Genomic DNA, 25,113 nt, shown 5'->3' on the forward strand with positions numbered 1-25,113 from the left:
ATGTATCGTTTTATCGGAGCTCCCTCGAAATCGTTTTAGTCATCGTTCCTTTCCGAGAATTCGTTCCATTTTTGCCTTTTATACCGTTGATCGATAACTTTGCCAATCATTTCGCACGTTGAACGTACAGTGGCGGTATTCCTTCGTAAAACACTTTGCCAGCAACGTTATTACCTTTGCTTTCAAAAAGAGAAAGATAATAAATATCTAGGAATGCTCGTGAGAGAATGCGACGATACAATTCGATCGATTAACATCGGTATTAACGCGGTATCGCGTCTTCGACTGACAATGAGTAACGTGGCACGAAAGAACGCGCGGTGGTCGATCGGTAATTTGTAACCAGAAGGCGATTAATTCCGCCTTCGGGCCGCGCGCGAAGAGCATTCCAAGGCGATCGCGTTGGTCCATTAAAAATCGCGGCCTAACGCGAATTAAAGCAACAGAAACGGTCATATCGGGTACGTTGGCATCGCGGCGACAAAAATTCGAGAGAAAGAGAGAAAGAGAGAGAGAGAGAGAGTGTAAAGAAGAAAAAGACACAGTTCGCATAACGAAGCAGTCAAAGGCTAAAATTAGCGGCTGCTCCTGACCTGGGTTTCGATCGCGTATAACTCACAGTGTCAAAATGCGAGTCAAATCTCGAACGCGTGCCTACGGAATGCTTTCCGTGGCGCCATTCTAACGGCCGACCGCGTTTCTTCGCGACGAACCGGTCGTGCCTCGAGCCCTAATGCAGATCGTGATCCTCGTCGATCGATTACCTCCTTCCCGCCGCTCGTTTCTCGTTCATTCCTCTTTCGCACAAACAACAAGAAATATTTTAATAAACCAACGGCATAGCTTCGTTATTAATGATTATCTCGCTTCTCAATCCGACGTTCAACGATGGAATTCGGTTCGAAGCGCAAGCGAACTGAAACTTTTACCTTTTATCATACAGAGATAGAGCGAACGCAACGGATGAAATATCGAACCATTTGTGTTTTTTCCACGAAGAGAACGAGTTGTATTAATACATTTCTCAAAGTCCTTAATTATCACAGTTGTCCTGCTTCGCAAGATTGTCTGAGCGTTTACAAATGTAATAATTGGTGGGAAACATCGTCCGGAAAGAAAGGCAGGATGTGGCACGGTTTTGTATTTTAATTCAATTACCTTCCGAGTAGTTGATCTTGATACCTAACGATACATAATAATACTTGCTACATGAACGTGTTATCGTTCATATCGACAGGACTTTAACGGACGATCTTACGAGTACCTTTCAAAATGTCTAAAAATGATGATAATTCTATAGAGGAGATAAATAAATAATTACGCGAACGGGTTAAGCGGTTAAATTTAAATGGCTACTACGATTTAAATGGCTACGAACGAAAGAAACAAGTCCATTTCCTTTGGTCGTCGTATTCCTCTCCACTATTTTTCTCGCAAAGTCTCGTAAAAGTCAAGTCCACGATCCGTCGATCGACCGTTTCCTATCAGCACGTGGCCGCTTTTATCGCTGTAGCGTTTCAGTAAAAAAAGAAGAATCACTGGACACAATAGCGTTTAGGAATGCACGAGGGAACGATCCGTCTGTTAAGTACGCACGAAGAGTTTTAGCGCACGAGGCCGAGAGTGAGAATGAAAAAGAAAAATACACCGCGGTGAACTCAGAGGTGCAACGAAACGTATCGCGTTTGCGAAGCTAATGCTACACGCCTACCACGGGCGCCAGCCTTAGAAAGTGGTATGCAAGCGTCTGATGAGAGTGCAAGTCTAACGCCAGCTTTAGCTATCAACGAGCGTGTTGTTCGGTTCTTTGACGAAGAATCGAGAACGGTACGAGCTGGTCTGTCCGTAGAACGCGAAAATATCCGATCGCAAAAATTTTATTTTCCATTTTCTACCTACTTTTTCACCTAGAATTACCCAGTAAACGATAGTATCGCGTATTTAAGGACCACCCTGTATAAAAGTCTATGAATTTTATCATATATATATATATAATTAGGAGAATGTTAATACACAACAAAGGAAGGATGTAGCGAGCGCATGAAATTAATTATCGTAAACGAAGTGAAACGTGATTCATTATCCATCAAGAAATAATAGTTAATTAATTGTCAGAGAAATACAGTTTGCTTTAGTCTTTGATCAATTCTGAATTACAATACGTAACTTTTCAATTATTCCTCTTAATTGTACGCTATTTCTATTTCGATCGTCGCACAGATCTAAAGATCGATTTATTTCGCTTGAAGTGTCTCTTTAATCTAAAACCGCCCGATGTTTATGCAAAGAAGAAGCAGATTTTCGATATGCCGAACTAATATGCCGAACGAAAGCAAACAGTTATTTTTACTTCGATCGCTCCACTCCCACGCGATTATATTTGATCGTTCGCCATTGCTACACTGCAATTTCCAAAAACGGTGCTTCAAGATAAACAAATTGGTGTCCGTTCGCGTTAAATGGTTTGTGGAGATTAGATCGCAAAACGCGTGATACGGAATTCGGATTTCTTTATTATTTTATACTACGAATGCCTTAAAAATTCTACATTGGCAAACCAATGTTTCAAAAACGCATCTCGGAAGAACGTATGTACGTTTGAGCGTAATCGAGCGGATTAGGTTCGAATTAAATAGAAATTGCGTTGAATTTATTCTCCGCTATCGAGTCGAATGGCACCTATTGATTCAACGTTGCTTTTATTCGCGATTAAATCTCGAATAGTACTCGATTCGACATTACGAGGATATATGCAGGTACAGTGGAAGACGTTCGTGTTTAGCGAGACTAATGTAACGCCTACCATCAAGCGCCCGCCTTAGAACTTGGAATGTAAATCCGCGAGGGTCTCGCCTAAGCGCCGGCTTCGATACACGCGGCATCGATATCTGCACGCCCACGCGGCTCTGCAATCACAGCACGTCCTGCTTATGCCATCAAAATTGCTGGACAAAACGGTGTATTAACATTCACCGACCGAACCATCAAGGAAACGTCTATTTTTGTCACGATTCCGATTCTACGCGTGCACGTGTTTATTGCTTGATTTCGCTTCGCTTTCATGGAGAATATTTCGGTTTATGGTTCCGTAAGGAGATCGTCGAAGAGAACGAAGTTGCGATACGCGAAATTATTGGACCGCTACGATCCGACAACAGTCGTGACTTTGCGTTAAATAATGTGTCGGGTACGCAGAAATTTTATATGTTAGATACACAACACACATAATACGTAGATAAGCGTAAGATACGCGACGGCAAAGACGATTCTTGTAAATTTATATCTTTCATAATGTTATTAAAATAAAAAGGAAAAGAAGCTGATGTCTATTTAATATTACGCGGCACTTTGTAAACAAGTTTTTCTTTCGTATAACATCTACCCGCTGCCTTCCCGTTTTACTCGTTGTTTCGTCATTTTAATGAAGTTTCAAGGAAGCTTGACACACCGTATAAAATGTCAGGAGTAAGTACTTGTCGGGTACGCAAACTTGAGCTTATGTCGAAACGCCCACAGGCGGCGATAGGACGATTGCCTCGTTTTATAAGAATCGATGGGAATTCAGCACGGTGAAAGTGCGTTTTCAGAAATATGGTGAAATCCCGGCTTTTTGTTGCCGACGACTTGCAGTTTCGATTACAGTGTACGAGCACTTCCAATATTCCACGAGACTCGGCTATTCGGCGTAGTAAATTTGTCTTGTTACGCATCGATTTCACGTGGAATATTTCAACGAATACCTCGAACGCTGTCCACTTTTTTCTATACAGATTGCTTCTAGAAACTGGGCCACCTGTACCTCCGTGGAATCATGCCAGCTCATTTATCGATGAAAATGATCATTCGTCGATTAAATAATTGTCCAACTATTAGAAATTTATATATACGCGAATGTTATCCTTGCGAATATACGAATAACGTAACAGTCAAAGAATTTACGTTTTCTGTAACTAAGGGCGTAGAACAAGAGATATTGAGTATTTCAAAAATGTCGCATTTAGCCACAATCATGCGATAATACGAAATTATACAATAAACGAAAAGAAATAAAAGTACATCCGATCATCTCGTTAGACTCGTACTTATAGCTTATCTAATTGCAACTGTGAACAAGCGAAACGTATGTAAGTACTCTGTATTTATTGAAAATCGACGAGTTACACCACCGTACGTTCCGAAGCAGGTACATTCGATACGTGAAACTGTATGTAAACTGCACGATTTCTATAATTTTATGGAAATATATATATAATTATGAACCTATCGATATTCGAGCGTTTCTCAGAATTAATATTCATATTGAGATTTTATTAGAGCAGTTACTTCGCTGTTTTCAATTATAAACATACCAACAACGACTCGAATACGACTAAAAGTTTTACTTTTATTTCTATATTTAATCGTCGAGAAATTACTGCTCTAACTAATCCCAAAGAGACGATGACGTATCAGTAATTTATTAAATACGCGCGCCAAAGGAAAAACGAGCGTGTACTCTATTTCTATCGGGATAACATCCTTAATGGTGTATTTCGAAACACGTCACTTCCACGAGGGCTTATGAAAATAGCTGTACAAGCGATCCTTAATATGTACTTGCGCATATCTCAATTATATGCATATATACACATAAATTGTTACGTTTCACGAAATACATGGAAAGAGCAAAGCAATAGCCAAACGTAACGTTAAAGATCGACTAAACGAAGATCGCTACTCCTCCCTATACTTTATTTATTTCAACAGGGCATAGAAAATGTTTCAAGTTAGAAACAGATTTCTCGCAGCATGTTTCCACGCGGTTAATGATCAACGATCTTGATTCGTATGCGAGATCGTTTTATACCGAAGAATAATAATTATCGTGAATTTTTTCGAAAAAAAAAAAGACGAAACAAGCGTAGATTACACGTGCGATTATCAGTATCGGTTTTGCGGTTCTTTGTAGCTTGCTCCTCTTGCTCTAACATGTTTCAATGTGTTTATAATTTTATTATCATATTTATTTTTGAATCATCTGATATCATCCGTTGCCAAAATAAATTCCACCGATAACGAGTTCCAATGCTATTTTTAACCATATAGAAATAATTTACTCTTTATACGGATGATAAATTTTCTGTCATCCGGACAAACACGTGTTTAACAAGAATTTTTATCAAGAGTACATAAAACAGTCATAAAAAGGTCATAGGAATCCGTTTGCTCTAAAAACATTCGCACCGTTATTCGCGAATTGAACGATCGACGAACCAAATTTCTCTTTTTAATCCCAAGATCAATGCAGAATCGAACCACCCAGAGAAAAAGTATTAAACCGAACCAGTAGGAATACGCTGCAAAAGAAGTACCTCTATTTTTATCGTCGTATACATATTTGCGAGCACGTTTTTTCGATCGAGTTCTTATCCAACGTATACTACGTCGCTCTATTATTCAGATAGAGCAGCGTTTAGAATGTTAAATATCAAAGGGATTTGCATATCGAACATAGAATAATCTGCCTTCAATTCGATTTGAAAATAGATCTACGTCTGTTATTCGCTCCTCATGCTGTCCACGTTTGTTATTTTCGCTTAATTTTAAACAACTGTGTAAACAAATTGATTCACGAACAAATCGATGATGCCAGTCATATTAGGACGGATTCTTATTCACGTTATTACTTCGATATTATTCGCATAAAGTTTTTAGACTTGAATAAAATCACGCCACGAGAGGAAAACGTTAGCCGATCCGACGTGTTTTGTTTCGTTTTTCTTTAAAACAAAAAACTCGGTTTCAGTGAACTCGCGTACGGTGACCTTCGAATGATTCAAGGGCGTGTAATTACCGGAAGCACAAGCTTCCAACGTATCCAGTAAATAAAATGCAAAGACAACCTGATTTGCGTATACGCAAATGAATCTTGCCTTTTTGCCAAAGTAAAAAACGGATGAAGCTTAACTTTGAACTAACATTGAACGAAAGAAAAGCTTCGCTCTCCTGATCTTGTTGATCAAGTGAAACAAGAAAAAAGAAAAAAGAAAAAAGTAATGAAAAAACATTTCTTGTTGCGTCTACACTTCTTAATACTGTCGTCCGCTAAGTCCTGTCTTTCAGTGATCGCTTTGTCGGCACATAATTATTCAAATGATTCTACATACACAGAAAAAAGTGGAGTTTAATGGAAAATAATTGTATACTAATAGCGGTTAGTGATAAATAGCCTATAATTGTGGATGAGAACATGAATTTAGAGGTAAAGTCATTTTTCTTATCACTTCGATACTGTAATCTTCATATCGTCGTAAAAAGACGACGATTATGCATGAGCAACCCTAAAAGACTGATATAAAATGTCACAGAATTTGAGAATATACCGACATTTAAATAAAAATATAATTTAGGAGGATAAAAGTTCTAGAGGATTGTTTTGCTCTCCCATAACGAAGATCGATAATTATGACAATAATAAATATCCTGAGTATTTTAATTGAAGGAAAGAAGCGTATTAACGAGTTGTAAAATAAATATTCTCAATGATAACCGTAATAACGAATATACAAGTAAGATTTAACAATAAAAATCGACATACATATTCCAAATAATTTTGGAAAGATTTTGCTTCGGTTTATGATTTTGTGGCGTAATAGTGTTAAAAGAGAAGTTTACTTTGCCGGAATAAAAGATTCGTAGCACTAATAAAGGATCATATCCATGGTAATAGGAATCAACGTAAGTACTCCAATTAACTCGTTGAATAGGCTTTAAATAGATATTGCTCTATTTTAAATGCTCTAAACGTGATGATATCAGAAGGCAGATTCATCGTTTTACAATAAATGTGTCAATTGTAAAAGCGACTATTACCAATATTATTTTAACACTGTGTCGATAGTTTAGTGAAATCCAAAACATTATATCTATCATATATATACGCTTATCAGTCAAAGATCAGTCACTAATTCAATTTCTATCGGTTATCGGTTCTTTAAAATACATTTTGTTCGTATCTTGACGTTACATGCAATTTTCCAAAATGACGATATATATAGCATGGAACTGCTGAAATGTATGCGAATAAAAAGAATGGTCTAAAAAAGTAAGCTACGGTTCCGAAGTTCAAAAGACACCATTGTGTGTTGAAAAATTTCAAGAATTCGTTACCACCTTGTTTTCCGTCATGTTCGCGTGAAAGCAGCCGCCGATGAAGATAATATGAATTAAAAAAATCCCGTACACGAAGCGTTGTGAAAAACGTCGCCTACCAACGTATAGAAACGGACAACCAAACACGCGTTAATGCAAATATCGAAACTAATCGCGAGTCAAATCGAAGGACAAGAGGACGAGAAAACATAACCTGTTACAATTATTGAGCGCCATTGATTCGTAGATAACTACGTTTGGAGAATCCGAAAATAAGTATGATATCAGTGTCCGATAAGATGAAAGTACGCAAAACGTAAAAACTATGAATGTAAATAAAAAAGTTTATCTATATCGATTTTTCATATTCCGAGCTACGTTTTCTTTGTATCGTTTCATGGAACATGCAAGTAAAACGTGGTAAAACGTAGCGCGAAAAAACATTTGGTCGAAATCGATGTAAAACCTCGCGAAACACGACGATGTCCGCTGCATAGGAAGCGTTGGAATGGAAAAGCATTGGTTCGCAGTCACATGGTGGCCAGCCAGTGCAAAACGCGTGTACGCGTGTTCTCGTCATAATAAACACGTCCGCGAGCACAGTAGTAGCGCTGGTTGACGTTAGTAAAAATACGTAAAATTCAACCGACTGTCGCCGAACACATCCGAACGTAAATTATTCGCCGACACGTCACAGTCGCCCCAAACAAATAGCAAAAACCATATATTTGAATAGCAACGCGCGTATCAGAAAGAGAGTACGTTAAATATTTTTGAAAACATCTCGTCCATCGATGACAATCGCGTGTATAATATTTCCATGTTTCTTCGCACCACATCGAAAATCAGTTAAATTACAGCATGAAATCGAACGCGAGCGCGAGTGTGATCGAGTAAAAACGCACGCACATAGACACACGCATGCGCGGCATTAAGTGGCTAACCTACTGCAACTTAACGCACCGTGTCCTATAGAGAGGTAGTCGAAACGAAGGTTATTTCCGTCGCGACGAAAAGGAATGTAACGGCGATCGAAAAAATCATGCCGGTTAACGAGTTTAATCGGTAGAGTAAGAAACGATCGTATGACACCAACCTGTCGCTCTTGTCGACGACCGTCAGCGTAGCGAGCTCCTGGAGCGGTGGTTCCGCGGAGATTCCCTGCGCCCTCTGCTTTCTAGGTCTTGGTTTGGTCGGTGTCAAGGGTGACTTGAAGGGAAGCACACTGAGAAACTTGTCGAGGTGACTCCGTAACTCTTGTATCTCGGCATCACGACGACAGAGAAGCGCCTCGAGCTCCGTGATCTTCTCGTCCTTGACACGCAGCAATTCTTGCAGCTCGCGAAGGGTGCCCATAGCTGTGATCGTGGTCGCTCCGGTGACGTTCGAAATGGCCCTCTGGCCGGCCGCGGCGACCACGGCCACGGCACCGTGCGTCGGCAGCTGGGAAGCGTCCTCCTCGTCGGCGAGCCGCTGCTGCGTCGACGAGAAGCACAGGGAGTCGAAGCACACGCGCATAGACACGCAGGCGTCGCCGATCGGCACTCTGCACTTGGTACCCTCGTCCATTCAACCCGAACGAAACTACCGCGAGAAGAGAACAGGGCCTCGTCGAGGAGCACGACCCGGACGGTGCGTCGTCGGCTCGCTCTACTCCACAATTCCGCGCTCTCCAATGCCGAAGGACCAACCTCCTCTCCACCGTCTCCCGTCACGAACTACCACGATTACCGCTGTCTCGCTCTTTTGTTTTTCTGCATCGTTCTTTCCCTTTCTCTCGCTACTCATCCCCACTCTGCTATTACAACCGATAGCTTTCCTCGTTGCTCCATAACCTCTTTCTCATTGTGTCCCACTCTATCGATCGTGCTCTCGCTCTATAATGTCGTCTCTTCCTAACGTTGCTTGTCACCGTTTCTCTCTTTCTCACTCTCAGCCGATTTCTCCTTCTCGATCTATCGTCTGCGTTCTTCGAACCGTCTACCTTCCTCGCACGTTCTCTCCTTAACGTCGTTACTGCTCCTTATCCCTCGTATTTGTTATCTTCGTTAAGTCTTTCAACGTTTTCTCTTTCCTCTCGTACTTTCTCGTTTCAACGTTTGATATTTCTCGCTTGGATGGTATCGATGATCGTTTCTCTATTCCACGGTATGCGCTATTCTATTCCATTCTCCTTTGAAATGCAGCGCGATGCAGGGGATACAGAACGGAGTCGGCTGACTAGTGTTTCGACTCGACTCGACTGCCATCGTGCGCATCTATCCTTTTCTCGCATAGCATTGCGTGTAGCTTCATTTCTGCCTTGCGCTTCGACACGATTCTTCGCGATAGTTCAAATTTACTCTTGGATTGCGCCACGTGACTGGCGCGCCATCTGTACTACTCTTCTCCGTCAAAAATGCTCCGCCGACACGAGCGACTTGTTTATCGGCTGCTCATACCAGATCATAAAAAAAAAACTATAGGCAAATCAAATTCCTTCCTCTATTCGCTTCTTTATGTAGTTAGTGTTTTCTTTAAATCTATGCAGTGTTTTTACTGCTTCTATCGTAAAACTTATACATACCTGTGTAATTAATATCTTATTTTTTCTTTTATTTTCTAATAACATCGTTCAAAAATATTCTTTCCTTAGGTTCCAGTGTTGAAATTGTTCGCGATATCGGTACAAAATGTTTTAATGTACATTCGCATCATCATTTCCTCGACATTGTTGTACGTATCGTTGTACATTGAAACAATGGTGCCTTTTTATTTACTTTGGATAAGAGTGACTGCATTTTTACGACACACTTCTTGCACATCACGCCACGCAGTGGCTGCATGGAATAATTTTCATAAGCCGTGATTTTATCTATGTCGGTAATTCAGTGCAGCCATCGTCAAGGCTAATAGCGGATTTCGAGTTTGATAACGAAGCACATATGTATATAAATGAAGTCTTAAACGATATATCAAGTTCCTTAACATTTCCATTTTATTATTTTCGTTTTTATTTTACTTTATGCTTCGATCGTATATCATGAACATAATTCCTTGCAAAACAAATAAAGATAAATCGAGGATATGTTATAATACGACTAGGCAAACGACAAAGGGGACGAAATATGTATCCGTAGCAATAATAATACGAATAATACGAATCTTTTAGGACAGCGTTGCTTTTCACGATCGTTCCACTTTATCGCAAAAAGCAAGTTTTGTCGTTACGTTCGAAAGTTATATCACATATATCAGCCGGTGGCAACTTTCGTAAGTAGAATACGAAGAAACGAGAAACATCCGTGTAATTGCAGTGATATACACATGCTCAGAATAGATTCGTAAAGCACACAGCAGTTGATCCCGTAGTTTATGTGCGTCAGATTTCTAGAGATGACGCCACGTGGTCCGCTGACCTTATTGCATTACATTATGGTAGTTATTTCGATTGAAACGATTAAAATGACAGCGATCCTACATTAAGGCTTCACCAGTATAATGTTTAAATAGCAAGAATGTATACTTCGTAAATCAGTTGATCAAGCGAATGTACAGCGAGCGCTGTTTTATTGAGTAGCGCGAGAAGCTCGTAAAATAGATCGAACTCGAGAGTTGCTGTTTCTGTTTCATTCATCGAACGGAATTGACAACCAATGAAATTTAATCTATCCTCGTCTCACAAAATCTTCTTATCGTGACAAGTTCTACTTGAAAAATCAGCTCTTAGAAAAACGACGTCGCTTATGAGACATCCTCCCTTTCGTATCGTCAAATCTTCCAACGAATGATCAGATTTATAGTTTACTCGACTGTATAGGAGCGTAATAATTATTCGTATCCAATTACGCGAATCCAGACAATGAACCCATTACGCGAATCTTATTACATTTCGTTAAAGTTCATACATTGTTACGATATACGTAAATCCGCCAAACCGTCTGGATACTTATGAGCGATGATACATATGCATACAAAAGGGAGAAAGGGAGAGACGATTAAATGCGTGAAAATAAATTGAGAGAGCGGCCTCGGGCAGCCGATCGGGCATTGTCTCTGGCGTCTCGATGACTAGTTACCGAGTTATCCCGAATCGAACGCCTGGAGGGAGAGTCCGGCCCGGTAATAGCCAGACTGCTGCTCGGGGAACCGTAATGTCATAATAGAATAGCGATGTTAGTAATAGCATCGCGTTGCACCGGCGTAGGTAACCGGCCGATTGACTGGTTCGCGTAGAGAGAGGCCCAATTTGCATCGCATTGCGTGTATTCGTTACGCCTTGGTCCGCGTGTTCTGCGTCTACGTGCTGTGCGCTCGGTTGTACACGACGGCAGCAACGGTGGCGTCGCCTCGCCGCGCGCAACGGCCATCCCGACGGCTAAACCGCCGCCGTTCCAGCAATCAGCGCCCTGGGAGATCCGTGGAAACCGCGGAAACCCCTAACTCGATTATCGTTTCTGGCATCGTTATCGTTATTAGTCGCCCCATCGGCAGACTAACGGGAAAACCAACTTCTTGCGGTTCGATCCTGTTTCTTCTTTTCACGTTAATTGTTTTTCTCTTCTGCCTTTTCCTTTTTTCTTCTACTTTTTTTTCTGGTCAAGGCGATTTGTTCCTTGGCGATGACTCTTATCGGTATCCAGTCGGAGAATCGAGTTTTATAGATATTTGCGTAGGAATTCCTTTTGCAATTAGATGCTCGTGTATTTATAACATCTTGACGAGTCTCAATCCGATTATACGCTTCGTCGATGATTTTGCGCTCGATCGAAAGCTGAACTTCGTTGAATTTATTTGAGAACACGCTTTCGAGAAGTCTACAAATTCTCCAATATTATTTTCGTTTTCTTAACGAATTCTGTTAGGAATCGTCTTGCTTTGTAATAATCATCGATGTTATCTTCGTGATTACGGTCACTTCGTTCGATTGGCCAGATATCGAGGTACCGGCAAGATAGTATAAAAATGCAGAAGCAACATCTTTACCAACCACCCCCTTGGAGGAACGACGCTTTGATCTCCCTCTTGCCTCCATTGCTGCATTTCATCCCCCCCGCGACACTCTTCTGGTTGCCTGGATCCGTCCGCGCCCCTCAAAATATCAACTAAACGATAACCGTATTTATTATTCATTCGGTCGGCTCGTTCGCTGCTCCTCTCGCGGCTCCAATTTTGCAGAGTAGTTTTTCAAAGAATTTCGCGAGCGTGCCGGCGCATCGCGAGCAGGATACACGATGGTAAGATGAAATCGAGGGAGGATGAGATATTTCGCGTACGCGAGACACGTGATAAGAACCAGAGCAGGTGAATTTGTGTAAGTTTCGCCTAGTTTTGGGATTAAATACGACGCGAGCGTGATGAAATTTCTAGCTTCCGCTTTCTATTCTATGCGATATAGGTCTGATCTATTAGTCAATCGTTGTAAGTCGACTAATTATTAATAATTTAATCGGTTATCGATATCAACTCTCTACGAATAAATCGTTGCTGACCAACGGTCACCGACAAAGACGTGTATATCTATATTTACGATGTATAGCAAATAAACGTATACAGAATTTCAAAACTTAAACAAAAATGAACCCTTAAAGAAGTTCCGCTTTCGAACTTCATCGATAAGAGAATTATTACCTTTTATTGAAAAATTTTCCAAATATTTGGTTTAATTAACGATCGCATAACGTAAAAAAGGCGTTAATAAGTATACCGCGTGTACTTTTGCAAATCTTTTGAGACTGCAAAGAATCAGCCCGGTTTGCCCGTGCACAAAATTTTGGTGAAAATAATCTGCGACAAGCTTAATCATATATGATACAACTAATATATTATAAATTGACATAAAACATTTCCTATTAAAATGGCATGAATTTAGAGGAGACGAATTATATTCGAAAACGTATTGTTTGCACAGAACATAAAATCCGGTGTAAAATTTAACGCTTCTGATGTAATATTAATCAACGATTAACTTGCAAATATCGTACGAGGATCGAATAGAAAATATTTGTAAATTGTAATTGCACGAAGTGCTGTTAGAACGTACAGCTAAGTTTCTGTTCGCATGATTTTATATATGACGAAATACATAGTTCTAAAATTAGTAATTTTTCACAGCGAAAAAGATAGGCGATAGACGATAGACGAAACAGAAAACTTGCCTGTTTCCATAAACTTTTCGTAAAGAGTTTAATCGAATGATTCCACTGTATTCACCGTACAGTCGTTAACGATACAGCAGAGTGTACCGAAATTACTTAGTTTCATAGTAGAAAAGCTCTCTGCCTCTCTTAAGGCCTATCGCCGTCATACTGGAAATAATTCAATCGTCGTTAGAGAATGGCGCAGTTTCATTTTCGGAATGAAGCTATCGCATATTATGTTTAATCTTGGCTCGCCTCGTCTTCGCGAACCACCGGAACGTCTTGGAAAGCTCAACTAGGATAACTAAGATTAGTGTCGAGCTCGTTGTGCGACAATTCATTTCGCGAAGATATTCGCAAATTGTTTCCTCTCTCTGTGTCAGCGTTACCTCGATATTTATTATTTTATTATCGTTTCCACTTTTTCTTTCTCGATGAGTTTAAGAGGTCCTAGCCTCGTTACGTTATTATTTAAAATATATCATATAAAATTGTATGAAGAGATATTAGTATACTTTGGAAAATACGTCATCCTGGTTCACGCTCGATTTCTCTCAAGATTTCACTCCTCTCGGCTTTATTTTAAAGGTAATGCTCCCTCTCATGTCGCAAGTTTATCTTAACTTTACGATTCGTAGACGTCAATCCGCGTCAGAGAAAGGCAGTTTACGTTCTTCGTGTATTTTTGTTTTGAATTTCTTTATTGCTTCTTACGATATCGATCCTTCTACATCGTGTCGTGCTCGAGTTCCTTCGCGTTTATCTGCAATTAAAACAGCAAAGAAAACTGCCTGAATTCTCGATTTGCATTACCGTACAACGATAGATAACGATCGAAGTACTCTAAAATACATAAGACGACCCAAAAACTTTTAGATCATCTACGATCCGAAGATAGCGATCGAGAGTTAGAATCTACTAAAATGGAACACGTGTTCCAGTATCACTCATACAAACAATTTCTCTGCACATTCTACGTTCCTCAAGACGTCAATCTGCGTCAAGAATATCATGCCAGAGTTCTTCGTGCTCTTTCTTTAATTCTACCCCTCTTCTTCCATCATTTCCTGTGCCCTTTGAACGCCAGGACGGCGTCGTTGATCCTCTTCCCGTCTTGCGTTCCCTCTGTGTCCAAGTCCCGGAGGATGAAGGGATCAGAGGAGAAAGAGATATGGATTGACACTCGAATTCCTTCGGTAAAGGATCCACCCTTCGCTCGGTCATTTTTCTCATCCGCCGTGCATCCGAGTCGCGATCTAACAAACTAGATTCATCAAATTCGACACCGATCGTCCATTCACGGCGGTCGTTTGATTTCCCTTCGCGGAAAGGCCGCAGAAAGAGACTCGAAATTCCGAATCCTTACTGCGGTAGGTACTACATTGTTAATCTCGTGGAATATTTTCTGACACTGATGTTTATCAGGTTGCCTCGTAAGTTTCGTCTATTTGATAAAATATCTTCGACACAGACGATAAGAACTGCAGCATCTACTAGATTCATTTGTAAGATTTAAAGGTTCGACCGAATGGCGAAATTAATGCAAAAGAAAATATTTTCATTCCCCGTACGAAAAAGAAGGGGTCGCAGGAATGTGTGAAATATCGAATTCTCCCCCGAGCTGCCAAGTTCCTCGGATGTTTGATACAGTGACACGAGAAACACCGCGCTAAATCATCTGTCGCCCCCCTCCCCCCCGAATTTACCCCTGCAGCGGCAGAAGCCTTAAGTCTCGACCTGTCTATCCGCCGTCACTCAAGAGCGTTACGAGCCGACCCTATGTGGCTTTTCACCCTTAAAACATCGCGTTTACGCCTAATCGCATTTCACCAAGGCAATTTATTAAAAAGACACCGTCTACGTCGACAATCTGACTTTAATGGCAATTTTCGTCGTTGAGTTTGAAACGACACTGCGCGACATTTGCTCGTCGTGGATTTTACTTCGCGATAAAGGATAATTCCTCGGATAGGTACGGGCGATTTTGCTAGCCGGAATAACTTTTTAATCGAAAGAGAATTTACTTTACGTTGCGACGAATTTCGATGTTTCGCCTTGTGATTTTTTTAACAGCTACTTACACCTACGTTCGAAACTACACAGACGCTTGATCCAAGGATCCAAGGATCCTCGCTACGTTTTATTCTCGAATCTATCTCTCAAATGTTCGTTTCGTTGTCGCAAAGTCCCGCTAAAGAGGCAAAACACGAGGGTCGCTTAAGAAAACCGACCACCCTCTATCAAGAGAGAGAAAAAAAGAGAAGAGGAGAACGGAGCAAATTGTCGCGATCTCGGTGTGGCGAATAAACCGCGAAACAAAGAGATTCCGCGTAGAAGTGGATGGTAAAAAGGTTGACCCAATAGAAGGGATTATCGAGCGCGGGTGAAAAATAAAAGTACCGAGCAACGAAGCAGCCGATCTGGGAGTCGATCCGGCGTGTTGCGGCAAAGAACGCCAACCCCCTCGCGCGTCTTTCTCGACGTACAACAACCGAGAAGCTTCCAACATCGCCATCGCCACGACCACCATCGGTACTAGGTACAGCGTCGGTACTACCACCACCGCCGCCTTTTGCCCTTCTTCGTTCTCTTTCACCCCGCCAACCCCTTCGCCAGCCGCTGTTCCATCCAGCAACGAAGGCTGGCTGACGTTCCCGCAGGAGGAACATGGCTCCCAGGCACGATCCATCCTTCCAACCTACCCCTCTCGACTCTCTCCGCTCCTCCCGCGGCCCGTTTTCTCCGACACCCCCATCCCCACCGGCTGGTTGGCCCCTCGTTGCATTTTAAATCAAAGCCCCGGAGGTAACGCAATCACCAGGCATCACGACGCTTCCACAATTTTCTACTTTAAGCTACTTTATGTATTAGTACTCCCCCCTCCCTTCGCCTCGTGGCCGTCCGTCTCGCTTCCTCCGCAGTGGGATCCGCAGCACCCCCAACCCGACCCCCCGCGGCCCCCAAACCCCGTCCATTTCTCGTCTCTTACTGGCAAGCCAAGGCGAGCAGCCACCGCTGCTACATTAGCCCTCTACCGAACCATCCTCGTCCTCCTTCCAACCGCCACCTACTTCTCCGACGGCCTCGCGTTCCAGACTCAGTCTTTTACACTCCGACAGATCCTCTAGCACCCCCGCGGAACACCCCTCTCGGCTCCTAGCTGCGGCGTAACGAGGTTATTTTATTAAACAAGCTCCGCAACCCGCTCGCCGACGCTGTTGGAATTCTGACTGGACAGAAAGACGAGAACTTAGGAGGAGTTACGGAGTCGAGGTTGAAACGGTGGTTGAATCTCGCGCAGCTACGAGTTACACCTGCGTTTTTCAGTGTTTTTTGAGGGCTTAGCTTGCTGTGCATTAATTGGTTTAGCTTTCGTCTTCGCTGGACACAGAATAGTCGATGGAAACGTAAACAGAGAGAGGGAGAGTAGAACGTTGTTTCGCGATATTTTCTTGCCACTAATTTTTTACCGTTCTCTATCGTTTTAAAAGCCAGCAAAGCGAAACGATTCGCAAATCTACTCCCTGTCCCCTGTCGCGGAAAGAAAATCATGCCTGTAAACGGTGGGGAAAAATTGGGAATAGATAACCGGATATTTCCAATGGAGTCGGTATGATAGAGGGCGGACTAGCTATACGCGGTATAGGCACTCTATACGTGGTACGTAGTTCGCAAGCGTAGACCGATGTAATCTAGTCATCAGGAAACTTGATTATTATTCTCCTAACTCCTTCCTGTCTCTGTTTCCCTTTCCTCGAATTTAGTACTTCTGTGTTCTCCGATTGCTTCTCCGTCCGTTTTCGCTGTTGTCTTCCCTAATCATTTACTTTCGTTCTCTGCCTATATGTAGCTATTTAGTAGTCAATCCTGATTTCATATAACAGAATTATACGTATGACCTTATTCCTCTTCTTTAAGTATATTTTACAATTTTGGTCGTAGTTTCTTGTCTTACTTTCATCGGACTTTAATTTCTGCCGGCAAACATATTTACGTCGTTTCAATTCTATTCACTTTATCCGTTCAACCTTTCTTTATCTTTGCCTATATATCAATTTATCTTCACAGTTTCTTCTTCGCTCTCTTCGATTCGCTCTTCTCTATTTCCATAGGTCTCGTCCCTTTCCGTTCCGCTCTGCGTCTTACGTTCCGATCGGCATCGCCTCACGGTATTTTCCTATCGCGTTGATTTACGTACGCGCGCTCCCCGGCCATCGCAAATCAGAGCTAACCCCGAAGGGTTGGAAGAATCAAATGGAAAGAGAATATATGGACACGGATAAGTGCGTATTTGATTCGAAAACGTCATCGGCGAAGGCTCTACGTTTTTGCTCGGCGAATATACGAGTATCTTGAATTCCCGGCAAAGCGCAATTCGATAGGGGATGAAATTGGAACCGATCAAGCCTCGGGAAAATTGCGGAAAAATCGAGACGCCGGATTCCTTGTATCAGATTTTATCCACTTCTTTTTCTTCTTTCTCTTTTGTTACTTTTATTGGCCTTGAGACCCGACTCGGTCCAAGGTTGATTTCAATTTTTGTTCATCGAAAGAGATACAACGTTGCTTTCAATTTGAACGGAGCTGACGTTTCTTTCCGTGGAATCGGCTCGTACGATACGTCGTCCTTCCAAATAGCACTTTCAAAGTTTTTTGAAGTCTTCAGGTAAAAAGATGTCTTCGTAAAGAGAAATAGCGAAGACTCTTACGACCGAGTGTACGATATTCGGACGCGTTTAAACTGTCGAAATACGTAAAATAAAGATAGAAAGGGACAAGAACGACGTAACTCGTGCGTATAACGGATTAATTCGACTCAGTTACCGAAAATTATAATACGTATCTTAAGAGCCTCTCGGCGAAACTCAAACACAAGAAAGCGTTCAAGTAGGTGCAGAGTGAACCGCGAAGAGGCAAACGTCGTTCACGTCCGTATACGTATATACAAACACGAGTTCTTGCGCTTAGTTGCGAGTTGGCCAAATGTCCGGCATGCAAGAGCCAGGAACGTCGTCCAAGATACGGCCTGAAGGAGGATGAACAGCACGACGCGTTCGTCCTTCCTCGGAGAGGGAGATTGTTCGCGAGCCACGACAAACAAGGATAAACGAAGAGCGACTCGAAGAGGAGAGAGAGAGAGAGAGAGGGAGAGGGGGGGGTCGAGGTGGAGCGCGGCTGATACAAACGAGAGAATCACTATGGACGAGGGGTAAACACGATTTACACCATGACGACTATTGCCTCTCCTCTCGTCCAAAGTGCCTACGCGTAGATGCGAGGGTGAGTTACAACACACGGGGAGACACTCGGGTTGCCCACGGTAGGGATGTTTGTCGTACGCGTTATTTGGCCAATAAAACCACGTGGCGATTCCGCCACCCCCGCGTAAAGCGGTTGCAACGACGCGATCAACTCGGATGGTCGAACAGAGAAGAGAAATCGTAGACCACGCCTCGCGAGTCGCTCGACGCCTGCGTGGTTCCGCCTATCGAACACGCTTTTGCTGCCTGGCCGTCGAAGCGACACCGTATCGCGACACACAATCCAGCTCTGGGACCCTCTTCGACGCCTCGAATCGCGACTCCTCCGGTTTTTCGGCCAACACGATCACGGCCCGCGGATCATACTCGTTCGAACATCACGCAGCGATCGGATCGGTGCAAGCTCCGCTCGTAACATCACAGATGCTGTCGAGAAGAACCCGAGGACTCGATGAGTTAACAGTGACGAGGACGAGATTCTCTTGGAAAACGTCTTTTTATTCGAAGACTCCGTGTTAGAACTCCAGAGCGAAAGAGAGAGAGAGAAAGAGAGAGAGAGAGAGAAGAGAGAGAAAGAGAGAGAGAGAGAGGACGAGGTGATCGAGGACTAGGTGAATACCGTTGTAAGATCGTTGGTGTTAAGATTTGTTAGGTGATCCATGTCATCTCGCGTCAGCTGGATGATCGAGAATTCCCGTAGAAGTTTCATTGGAGCTTGATGGAAGGAGAAGTTTAAAGATGGAAGACTTCTCGTAGAAGACTGACTAATTGCTGTGAATAAGGAGGGCTCGTGAAGAAAGTTTGAGGACGTTGTTCGAGTAAGTGACGCGTAACGGATACTCGTTTCTTGCGCGTCGATCAGCTGGTTCGACGAAACTTTCGTATACCTCAATTCCGATCGGAAATTCACGTCTGCGATCTTCGAAAACTGTCGGGTATGTGCATCTGCCTCGAGGGCAAATCTAAGGATCGAACAGGTCGACCGAACTTTCAACGACTCGCCACCAAAATTCACGAGAGCCTACAGATACCAATGGAAACAGGCAAACTCCGCCACGTACACCTCGAACAGTGCGTTTATTAACCGAACAACGATACAATTCAACAAGTGTTTGCGAATCAAAGTGCCGAAGCAAGAACAGAAACCTCAAAGACTCGTTGTCGGTCTGATGTTTCCAAAGTGTCGTCGACGAATATTATCCGCACGTCCAAGTATATATTATCGAAAGTAATAAATAACATACGACGAGAAACTGGTGTCAGTGTTAAACGAGGGCACGAGTAAATCATCGTTGTGTCAGTGATCGGGAAGACTGTAGGGGAACGGTTGGCGGGAAGACAAGGTTCGGGGTAGACCGTGGATCTCGCGAGCGCGTCGCACGGTAAAGGGGTTCGGAAGGTCGACGGTGATCCGCGAGGGTGCGGAGGTAATCGGGAAAGTGTTGTTCAGCCACGAGTCCAGGATTCTCACCCCCGGAGGCGGTACCATTTCACCCGGGGGCGCGGGGCCACCCGCGAGCCCTTCTTCGGGACACTATCATCCACCTACGCATAGTCCACCCTTGGTCAAGGTGAGCGATTGATATTCCAACTGTTCCCAACGATCTTCCTTTTCAACTCTTAATCCCGGACTGTACGACCGAGAGGAATCTAAATTTTTCTTTCCTTACTGCAATTCGACGAACAATTTTAGCATCTTCGGCGCTCGAATTGTAAAAGACGACCATTTTCTAAAATTTCGTTATTTATATAATTCGGTACAATTGGGGAAAAAATACCAGCAGAAAAAGTAGCAGAAGCCTTAGTTCGTCGGACAACGATGATCATAGTACAACGTGCACGTATTAACAGAAATTTCAAATATACTCGTGAATTTTTAGTACAGGACATTTTTATCGACGACAAATTTATCAAAGGTTTACGGATAAAAATGTAATGGACGAGTTTTCAGTTGTATACAGCCTCGCAACAGTTTTCGCGAATAAATTAATCCAGCAAGGGATTTCCTTAAGTGTAACTGGTTCGTACCAAGCTAATTTACCAGTTTGAACCCGCTATAATAGCATTTGGCTATATTTTCAATTATGTTTGATAGGGTGCTTGAGAAAATTGGATAATATTCGAAAGAATCAAGTGTTTCAATCGTTTCGGTACAATTGTAATGGCAGGAATTGTTAATATCGTATAATGCCTATGCACTTTAATGTGCTTATAAATTACAATCTCCGATAGACAAATACAGTATCATTTCCCATAACTTCTTTGCCGTTATTCGTCTGATTTTGCATCTCCTTCAATTTCCGTAAATAAAATAAATATATCCGAATGGTATATTTCAAGTAATACTTGCTAGGTGATGTTCGCGGGGAGTACTTGCTTATTTACGAACTACGGTAGGAAGTAAACTAACTATAGTCGCAGATCATGGCATCCGACGGATCAGAATCACCGAGTTTGACATCGAATAATTTTATCTCGTTTAAAGTAAATGATATTTTATAGCTATTAGTTGCTATCGATAGTGTTACCAAACGTATTGCAGAAAAATCGATATCGTTGTTTAATTTTGTATCGGGCGGAAGTGTGCGCGCTGTTTCGAAGATGATACCGTTCGATTCACGAATCTTTTCCAACGTCATAAAATATTTCTCGTCTTTTTCGAATTTTTACACTTTGCTGGCGTTCGTCGTTTGTCACGTATCAAATCATTGACATTACTGACGCAACGCATCAAAAATATTTACCTCGAATATTTGCAAATGACGCAAGACCACAAACGGTACTTTGAATCTTTGAATATTGATTCAATGCTTTAAACGCATTTCGACCAAACTATAGTAATTTGTGAATCGTTTAACAATTGTTTATACAGTACCTTTTCGATTCGATATCATGCGATTAAATTTAATCGGTCGAGGAATTTTTAACTCCGCGCGTTATTCTCCCAAATTTCCAAATTTATTACGCGTATTTCTGCCGATTGCTATTTCTTCTTTTTTCACTTTTGAATCACTTGTTTCGAAGCCGTAGTACCATCAAAAACAACATTCCACAAACAGCCGAATCAAATGCAACTCAATTTTGCAGGCGTATCGGTCCTAGAGTGAACGCGTCAGAGTATTTAAATTCACCACCACCGCAAATATATGCACATTCGACTATTCATTTGGCTCGGTCTTCCGTGCATCGTCTCTTTATCGTTTCGATATCTGTTCGCGATTTTCCATCGTTTCGTATTTTATCGTCTAATAACTAATGCAGCGCGATTGTTCGACGATCGCGTCGAATTATTCCAATACGATCCATTGGCCAACCTTTAGTTTCCGTTTCGATCGTTTCGCCGTGCGATTCCAGTAGTTTCGGGATAGAAAGCATCGTGGATATCTGCGACGCGATGCGACGCGACGCCATACGGTGGCCGTGAAAGGCGACTGTTTTTTATGGCCACGTAATAACAGGATAGCCGTTGAGGGGATTTTCGCCGAGAGAAGAAGCTGAACGAACCGCTGGAAAGAGGTTGACGATGATGGGTATAAGGGCGGCTGTCCGTGCTCGTTCTCGTCAACCGGCACCGTGAATCCCTCCGGGGACTCGAGCTGTCTACAGCCGAAGCTTCCGCTGGAGAGCCGAGTCGGAATTTAACGCGATATGATTTTTCCCGAATGATTCCGTTCTTCGAGCATTTTTTTTACACCGCGACGATCTCGAGAACGAACGTCATACCGCCATGTTATTTGACTTGTAGCCACGACGAAGTGCACTCGAACGCCTCAAGTACCAATAACAGAATAAACTCGCACCGTCGATGCCTCGAACACTCGATTCGATCGAACGGTTAAAACGAAGGATCGTAAAAGCGTGGATGCAAAAAGGTAACTTATGAAATCTTATAATATAACGTATTAAGGCTATTGTCAACAAGACATTACGATAAGGTCGGGTTAAACGATTCGATGTAATTGATGGATTTAATTGACACGCAGGCTCAAGCTGACAATCGGTATAAATATAAATTGTGCTTCTATTCGTTGAACGGAATATTCGAGAAAGCCAAGCACGGCGTTGGAATCGATCGAACGATCGCACCGTTGTCGAACGGATTAAAATCCGTGGCGCCGTGAATTAGAATCGATCGATAACGATCTTGAAGATTGTCGCATGATTCTTGGATAGAGGTTGCATTAAAATATAATGTCGTTAAGCTACGCGCGATCGTTTAAAAGTATTCTAGTGGCGAGATTCATTTCGATGGAGAAGCAACTTGTCCGAGTTTCGTCTCGTCGTAACGAACGAGTACAATATCATCGATATAAACGATACGTGTTAAAGAGATCGTAGGGCAAGCGGCCGCGGTAACCGAGAATGAAACACGATGGAAAAGCAAAGATTCGAGAAGACGTTGGAAAGCGCGAAGGGCCGTTGCGGCCCTGCTCGCACGCGCGCCCAACACTTTTGCTCTGATTAAGCTTAATTCATTCTCGCGACGAGAGAAGCAGCGGAGAGAAAGAGAGCAAACGAGAGAAAAGACGTTCCAGTAAAACGGGCCAACGCCGTACGAACCGGCGGCTCGCGCTGTCTGCCGTCCAATCCTGCCAACTTAACCTCATTAATAAATTAATTAGATATTATTGTGTTGGCAGCCAGGGCGGCAGCTGCGGGCCACCTCTCCCGCTCCGCTTCCTCCTCGTCTCTCCACGTCTTGGGCCCGCAGATGACGCTTCGGAACGCCACTATATCTATACGTACAAGTAGGGGGTCAAGACCTGTGACGTCATGTCTTTGCCTGTGACGATCACGCGTGTTCGGTCCAACCTACCCGCACGTTTTTCCATCTTCGCATACAGTAGCATCTCGATTATAATTATCCGTACCTCGGTTAGATCGAATTATCCGAATAAAGTCCGAGTCATGAACGAGCGAAGAATAAATTACAGCACGTATTCCGTGTAACCGTGCGATTCTCTTACGTGGCGTATATACACGAGATGCTACCTCTTATTCGTTTTATAGATTAAACGAACGCAGTTTAGAGTCTAGTTCGGATACAGTTTACAGGCTTTGATCGACGGATAGAAGCTCGTTCGATCTTTTATCATCGAATCGAGCTCTTTCGTCGTTCAGCGAAATTGTCGGTTTGTCCGGTTTAAACGATTCTCCGTTAGCAACGCAACGGAAATAGGAAAGAAAGAAGCGATCCGACGCAAAAGTGAGAAATCGCGGAACGACTCGTTGGAGAACCGGATGAAAATTCGTAACGCGATCGAGGAGAGAGGGTCGATCGCAAGATATCGGGTAACGGCGAATCCTAGCGAAGGAGCTGACGCGGCGATGCTCATTACGGGGTAGAACGGTGACTACTGGTAATGACAAAAAGCACATGCAGCATTATCATTGCGGAGTGTATGGCATTAAGCTGTAGGGGGCCAGGATTAGGATGTCGGCCATTACCGCGCGTCACTGACCGTTTATTCTACGCCGTGCACGGTGTGGTGACTTCCTCTAGACGCGTATGTATGCCTACATAACCGGAGGATGAGGACACTCGCGAGGTCGTGAAATCTCGTCGAGTGCGATTCACCTTTCTATTCGATAACCTTGCTTTTCTCGACATACGCGTGTACTCTATCTCCTGCTTTTTCCTGCTTCTATCGATAATCACGAAATAATTAGCGGAACGTTGCCGTGTTCTTCCAAACGAACAACGAACGACAGTTTTACCGATATATTCTTCCACTGTGTTGCTCGTTGTACACTGTACATTGCATATTGTTTTCGAGAATCGTTTAAATTTACTTCGTTGAATCAACGGCGGTGACTAAGCGTCATAAAATGTCAATAAAATACTTCAACGATCTTTATTGGCAACCGTGGACTTCCTCCAGCGTCGTTTTCAACACACGTTTATTTGTAAAAGTGTTTCCAGGGTAACTCATTTTCAATTTCGCCTTTTACTTCTCTTTTTTCACGTAACGATATCGTACGTTCACATCTGCGAGCGAATGAAGATCGCATTAACTCGACTAGTCGCAAACAAAACGATAGATCTAAATTCGTGCTAACTCACACCTATCAAGCAGGACAGATGTTCGGATAAATTAATTATTCCCATCAATTTTCATTCGCGGAATGTTCGCTCGAAAGTCGGCGACGAAAATGCTCACTACGCGACGTTAACGCGATATAAAAACAAAATCACTTCGATTACTTTATCTTTTGCGAACGATTGAAATCACCGAGCAAAAATTAGTCAGAAATTGGATATTCGCGAAAGCTGTATGCTTAAGGAATCGACGTAAAATTCGATCAGACGTTGAAGTTAAATTTTTAACGAAACGTTTAATGGAAAAGGACGGAGCAAGCGAAAAAGAAAAAAGACACGATGGATCAAATTGCAATTATCGATCAACCGATGGGAAAGCACCGCGGAAGCCTCTTCTGTGAAGGCGACGTCGATTAAAAGTAACGCGGTTAAATAGCAATCTGCCGGCAAATTATGTAAGCAACGCTTGAAACTAACGCGATCACAGTCGATTCGAACGCAACGAACGATTAACTTCGTATCCGGACGATTAATACGAACTCGAGTTAATTAATAGCGTCGA

At 42.7% G+C, this 25,113-nt stretch overlaps 2 protein-coding genes across 2 annotated transcripts in view; one reads left to right on the forward strand and one right to left on the reverse strand.

Annotated features, from left to right (window-relative positions):
- Positions 1-9,291, reverse strand: part of LOC117213509 (cGMP-dependent protein kinase, isozyme 2 forms cD4/T1/T3A/T3B) — a 54,172-nt gene extending 44,881 nt beyond the window's left edge. The window contains exon 1 of the mRNA XM_033458896.1: positions 8,228-9,291. Within this exon, the coding sequence (XP_033314787.1) occupies positions 8,228-8,700 (473 nt within the window). The 5' untranslated portion in view covers positions 8,701-9,291. The remainder of the gene's footprint in view (positions 1-8,227) is intronic.
- Positions 9,292-19,132: 9,841 nt separating this feature from the next.
- Positions 19,133-25,113, forward strand: part of LOC117213488 (paired mesoderm homeobox protein 2B) — a 37,206-nt gene continuing 31,225 nt past the window's right edge. The window contains exon 1 of the mRNA XM_033458866.1: positions 19,133-20,082. The gene's annotated coding sequence lies outside the window, so the exon portion shown is untranslated. The remainder of the gene's footprint in view (positions 20,083-25,113) is intronic.

This window comes from Bombus bifarius, unplaced genomic scaffold (genome assembly GCF_011952205.1).
Source record: "Bombus bifarius isolate JDL3187 unplaced genomic scaffold, Bbif_JDL3187 scf7180000009111, whole genome shotgun sequence".
Lineage (NCBI taxonomy): Eukaryota > Metazoa > Arthropoda > Insecta > Hymenoptera > Apidae > Bombus > Bombus bifarius.